The 6,566-nt window shown below is 37.8% G+C and overlaps 1 protein-coding gene across 1 annotated transcript in view; it reads right to left on the bottom strand.

The window, feature by feature from the left end:
* Positions 1-2,599: 2,599 nt before the first annotated feature.
* LOC107593178 (zinc finger protein DZIP1L-like) overlaps positions 2,600-6,566 on the bottom strand; it is an 8,968-nt gene continuing 5,001 nt past the window's right edge. The window contains 10 exon segments of the mRNA XM_016282793.1: positions 2,600-2,746; positions 2,901-3,034; positions 3,739-3,941; positions 4,088-4,178; positions 4,224-4,343; positions 4,456-4,645; positions 4,965-5,098; positions 5,201-5,263; positions 5,834-5,984; positions 6,358-6,420. Coding sequence (XP_016138279.1) covers positions 2,600-2,746; positions 2,901-3,034; positions 3,739-3,941; positions 4,088-4,178; positions 4,224-4,343; positions 4,456-4,645; positions 4,965-5,098; positions 5,201-5,263; positions 5,834-5,984; positions 6,358-6,420 — 1,296 coding nt within the window.

The raw sequence follows: 6,566 nt of genomic DNA, 5'->3' as shown, positions 1-6,566 counted from the left end.
CCACCCTCAACTCACTTGTCAAGTGATTCTTCATTCCTGTGTAATGGAAAGCAGCTTCAGACCTACTCGTGACTGTGCTTGCAAGCTATTTTGACGATACAATGTTGCTGATCTCTAGAGTGAGTTTATGTTTCCCGGTAAGGACGAAGAGCCATGCGTCTTAAATAAATTCACCCTGTGACCTCACTATCTGTGAGGCTCTGACCCGGGGGTCAACGCATTAAGTCCAGTTATCGGTAATAGAGAAAAGGTCTTGATTTTCATCCAGCATCCTGAAGCCTTTTTCGGAGAACTTGAGCCTGCCCAGCACTTATGGGACCATGTCAGTTTCTAACATCTGTGTTTCCTCTGTGTTAGAACAAAAAACAATTTCAATGTCGCTTGAATTCGCGCTTCTTTCTGCGAGAGCCTAGCTGGGTGTTGTATCGTCTGCTTGGTGTTGCGTATTAGTGGATGCTGCTCATTGAAGCCGGGGCCCCCGGGCGTTCATCTTGGAGGATTTGAAATCCTCTGTCTGTCGGCTGAAAGCGGCAGCGCTGGCATTATGGAGCTTCGGGATGGACAGAAGATAAAGAACAAGGACATAGACGATTGTGAGGAACTATGGATTGACTGTTTCAACACTTATTTCGAGTGTGAAATGTGGGTAAAAATCCTAATTGTCCTCTTCTTGACTGGCCCACATTCAGTGCGAAATCCTCAAGGCTTGTTGAGAAGTACAAACAAACTGTTTCCGCTTGGGGCCTCGGAGAATGAAAAGAAACACTCTTATCAAGTGCTCTGCAAATTTGTTTCCTGCTGTGATACAAGCGGCTTATTCTGTACACACTGCGCCCTCTAGTGGCAGCTGAGCTGTAATAGCAATTAGGCATCAATCTAGTGGTTAGTGAGGAAGAGTTTCAGAGGAAGTAAGCCAGGTAACCATGGGTAAAAGGCTGTAAATGGCACCCTATTTGTCACCATTTTCCCTGGAGAGTCTTTCATCTTGGCCAACACTGCGCGGCTCAGGTTCTTTTCTCCGAGACTTCGCTAATGGAGGGTCCACAATGATTGCAGCTGCTCAGGCTATCAGAGCTCAGAGGCACAGACAGAATTTAAAGGCCAGGAACCTTTATGTCTCTTTATGAGGATGCAAGCCATTCTAGGTCACGGTGTAAAATAGGACAAACAATCGTCAGGCCGCTGCTGAAAGAGCGGTAGGAAGGCAGGTTGTGCGCTGCCGGGTGAGAAACGGAGAGGGGTGTGATTCAACATTTAATCTCATTCTGAGATGAATGTGTGCTGATAAGAATGGCAAGGAACCCAACTCTGTTGACCAAGAGATAAGAACATGCAGCCAGGCTATTGTGGGGACTGTAGCCTGCGTGGTCGCTTTTTATTTTTGGTCAGAACTTACAGCTACCTCACTTGTTGCAAACCACTAAAAAATAAATAATAAAAAAATTGGTGTAGGATTTACTTTGAAACAATTTACACTTAGAATTTGCTCATGAATTTCACAAGCAATTACAGAAATGGCAATTACCGTGAACATTTAAAGTAGAAAACAAAATAATATTTTATTGTAAAATGTACTTCAATAATCTTTTTTTATTTACAGTGTGGCAAACATTATTTCACAATATTTTCTCATTAGCTACTGTTTGATTTTACTGAAGTTATTTCTACCACTGCTACCAGCATGATCATGCCTTGCTTTAAAACAAATGAAATCTATAAAGATTACTACTAACTATAGTTGAAATAATCGTTCAACTTATATGAGAATAAGGAAGTACACACCAAAATATAATGATAATATATTGTTGAAATCACTCTCAGAACTGTTTTTCTTCCCCAGCTGATGAAAAATAAAAACATCACAGCCAATCAGAATCCATCTGAGTTTAAAGAGCTTGAGCATGTAACTGCAGCATGCTTATAATAATAAACAGAACATTATTGTCTATTGGTGTGGATGCTAATATATTTATCATTACAGTTATCTCTAAAGTTATCGTTCTTGGTGTGAATGTCATTTAGTATCCTGCTTCCTTCATTCATGTAGTGCTTCCTAAACAACTAAAGATATTAAATATTTTGGAACATTGTGTTGAGGGGGAAAAAACTCAAATGTATCAGAATGTGAAAAATATGAAATGACTTGACAATTCATTTTCATGAGTGCTGAATCAGTACATGCTCGTGTCAGCTAGTAATACTGCTTGATGGCATTATTATAGCTGAAACGAGCATGGAATGTATCTGCACTCATGAAAATGAATTGTCAAATTTAAATTTACAACAGTTTAATGTGAAAAAGATGGAAAAGCTCTGCCCATGATCAGGCAAAGAAAAATTAAAGTACACATTATTAATCTGTAACCAAAAATCTGTAAATGTGTAACGTCACAATTCTGATCACATTTTTAGCACATTTAACTTACTACTGTATATAATTATTTGCCCAAATTTCTCTCATATGTTTATGATTAATAGATAGTCTTCAATATCAGAATCATATTTATTTCAAATATTAATTATTTCACTAATTTCCTAAAGCATCCTTTATAACTGTTTGGAATGAAAACATGCCTTTATTTGAAGGTCACATCACACTTCACCACGCTCCTGGTCTACTGGCCACAGAACTCCACGCACTGGTCCCTGAGGTCCCGCCGACCTCTGAACTTTTGTGTACTCCTGCACGGTTGGCTGTTAGCTCTTTTATGGAGGACAGCTCCAAGTCACTCTCCTCATCAGACAGCTAGAAGACAGGTATATTACAAAGCTTTCCAGTCTTAAACTGAAGGCAATGTTCAAAAACTAATTATATTTCTGCTGCAAGATTTTAACAGCAATGTAAATGACTTGAGAATATATGAGATATGTGAGAATGTGTGTGTGTGTTTTTTTTTTACCGCTCTCTGTTTTACAATGGCAGGGCGAGGGGAGGGGCTGGATGGGGGCAGAACTCTAGTCCCACCCACAAGCTTTTTGATTGGTGTGCTTAGCTGTCTTTCCAAACTTCTTGTCAGTGTTTGGACAACAGAACCTGCGATCAAAAAACATTCATTTTAACTGACTAATAAAGTAAGACTAAACTATTTTTAAAATTAAAATGTCTACATCCCACAGGAAGTTGGAAGTTCTACAGCTGGCATTTTAAAAAAATATCTGTCTATTCTGTTTTTTTGTTCTGTGCTGCAGGTATGATGAACTTTTGACCAAAACCCAGAAACAAGTTAGCATTATAGAATAGTTTGAGTTTGCAAACGATTCTAACTGAAATATTAATGGAAAATATTAAAATGTGTGTTTTTTTTAATAAAGACTGAAAGATCGAGTTGTCGAAAATGTTGACTAAATAGTTGTTGAAGTCTAGCTAGTCTAGGTTTAGCTTTTCACGTCTGATGATTGTATTTAGGGTTCAAAATTCTTAAAAGTTGTTCATTTATTAAGATTATCATGATTAACAAATCTTGTAAGAATCATAAACTTTTGTTGGTCACAGAGCTTATTGTTTGCAATAATCAACAATATAATTCATTGGGTTTTTTGTATAGGGAACCAGGGCGATGATAACTTCCAGGGTGTTTTCACCTACAAAAATATCCTCACTGCAGCACTCTATTTTGGCAAAATGATATAGATGACTGAGGGCTGTGAACATATCTATATTAAATATATTCAGTATTCAGACTAATTCCAAATAAAGGAATTAAAATAAATAAACAGAGGACTTTGGCATTTGCTCACCATGTGCATTGGGACTTTTGTGGAGTTTGGGTGTGTCAGAAGCCTCTGACAGTTCACTGTCTGTCCAATCAGGCTCAGCTGTTGGGTTCAGCAGTGATCCTGATTGGACAAGGCGCACGGAAGGGGAAGGCCTGCCCCGTGAGCTGGTGATATAGGCACTGTCCTCAACTGACTCATCCTCATCTGAACTGAAAGGTGGTGTGCTAACAAAGAAAAATATACTCATTAAAAACATATACTGATAAGGTAATATTAAGTATAGTTAAAAACAGCTTGACATCTCAACCTTCTATTTCATATGTCTCTGAATAGTGAACATTTACCAATTTTATAAGAAAGTATAGCCTACCCATTCTTTTTTGGCTGTGTTTTTGGAGTCTGATTCTGAGGTGCATTGGAGCGTGGGGGGGGGGGGGGGGGGGGGAATAGGGGGTTGTGGGCTTACTGACGTGCACAGAAACCAATGTATTGGACCCGGAAATAACGTGGGGGTGTTGGAATAAGTGCTTGTGGCTGCTGGCTCTTGGCCCTCTGAATGGATGACTTTGAGTCCTCCCTGGATCGGAGGCTTTTTTCCTTCACTAGGGTTGAATGTTTCTTTCCCCCTAAAACAAATATATAAGAATGACTGATCTTGGTTCAGAATAGTAGCAACCAAATGGAACTGACTTGATAAATGGGTAGTCTGGTGGCATGATAAATAACACATTTGCTTACCCTGTTTTAAAGTGCTGGGTGTTAATTTCCCCTGGCTATTCTGTAGGCTTTTGACTTGCCTGATGACCTCACGTGCCAGGTTGTCTGTTTGGTTCTGAAGGTCTGGCTGCTGTCTGTATCTCTGCAGCCGCTGGCCAGTCAACAGAGCACTCAGACTCTTAAAAGTTTGCTTAGAGATACCCTTGGTACCCTGCCAAAACATCATCACTTCAACCACAGAGCAATGCTATTGAATTACATCATATATTCATGCATCCACAGTCCAAAATTAAACTTTTTTTAAAAAATTAGCTGCATAATTTATATGTTTTTGTTGCGACTGTTGTTGCATGTGTCACAACAGATGTGTTCTTTAGTTTAGTAGTTGGATTGTACAGTATGTCAATGATCAGACTATCATTCCTACAGTTTAACTTAAATCATGCTATGTTTCCTAAAATACTGACTGTTTCATTTAGTGTTTTATGCCTTAAATGTTAATACTGATGCTTGTTTGAGTCAATCTGTACCTTCCGCAGTCCCATATTCTCCAGTTTCTCCTCCAGTGATTCTTCTAGAATAGGTCTAGACGCTTTCATCAGCTCTGACTTTCCTTTATGTAACTTTAGAACCTTCCACTGGGCTTCATCTGAATCCTCCATGCCTGAAGGTGCATGCAAATTTTGTTTTAATAATGTACATCATGGCATGATTGGTGTGTGTATGTACAGTATGTACTGTGGTTAGAAACTACTGAACCACACACTCTCTTCATCTTCCTCCTCTGGTTCCTCAGGAGCATCTTGGGCTTTTTGCAAAACCACTGGAGCTACCAAATGAGAGACAAAAATGGGTCAAACCACACTAAATTCGATTCAAAGCAACAATATTTTATGTAATCATGCAATGAGTAAGTCCATAAATGCCAGCTATAATTCATTACCTGAGACTAACAACTTTTTAATCTGGTGAAGCATCAATAAGAAAGATTATTAGTGTTCAAGAATCAAGACATCAGCAGATCATTTTGCAATAACTACAATCGCGTCAATCTAATTATGTGTTATTATATGAGTTAAAGGTGAAGTGTGTCATTTTTAAATACTTTAAAAATAACATCACAGCTTAATAAGTAGAGACAACTATAGGTTTATAGGTTCTCCAAAGAGTGTAAACACTGGTGCTTATTTTTACAGAATGGCTTGCAATAAACTTTTTTAGCATGTAACTGACTTGGTTATCCGAACAAAGCAGATGGGATGGGGATTCTGTAAACATTATTTTTGCAATTCTGTTTGATGCTTCTAGTGGCACTTCACTAGTAAGGTAACATTTTCTGACAAGAGCATGGTTTTATAGCTATCTTTCATCCACTGTTTGTAATTGTGAATTAAATAACCAACCTTCTCCTCCTGAGATTTGATGAGTCTGTCCTTCTGGCTCAGCTGAGAAGAGAGAGAGACAACCTGCTGCTGAAGTTTCTGCAGACTGGAGCCAGAGTTCTTCTCCACAGACAAGGCCTTCACAAGCCTGGCATTCTCACTCTTCAGCTGTAACACACACATACAAATCACAGACATGATAAGAGTGTTCCAATATGTTGCCCATAGGGGTCTGCAGCAGAGCCAATACCTGTATCTGTAGCAATCTTAAAATTATTTATATCTGCATTTGAATAAATTCAGGAAATCATCAGAGGTTTGTCTAATTACACGGTAAGTCCATTTTAAATGTAATTTTGTTCCCTTCATAGTTCTTATTTAACAAATAAGCTCTGTATAACTCATACAGTTATAATTTTTTTAATTAGAATTCAAAAATTTCTTTAAACATATTTTAACTTAAACAAAAACTTAATATTAAATAAACTAAATGTTAAATACACTCATAATGCCCAGACAGTGCAATACTAGAAAGACTTGCCTCTTCTTTCTCCTGTCGGTGTCTGTTCTGTGCTTCCTGTAATTTCTTCTTCCATTCACTTTTCTAAATGACAAAAATGGACATGAATAATATATTGAGAAAAAATGCAAGCACTCTGTGAACAAAAAATTATCATATATATATATATATATATATATATATATATATATATATATATATATATTTTTTTAGATATTAATTTAAGAACA

Source organism: Sinocyclocheilus grahami, unplaced genomic scaffold (assembly GCF_001515645.1).
Source record: "Sinocyclocheilus grahami isolate Dianchi unplaced genomic scaffold, SAMN03320097.WGS_v1.1 scaffold166.1, whole genome shotgun sequence".
Lineage (NCBI taxonomy): Eukaryota > Metazoa > Chordata > Actinopteri > Cypriniformes > Cyprinidae > Sinocyclocheilus > Sinocyclocheilus grahami.
Note: the sequence above shows the minus strand (reverse complement) of the source record. Positions and strands in the feature narration are given on the sequence as shown.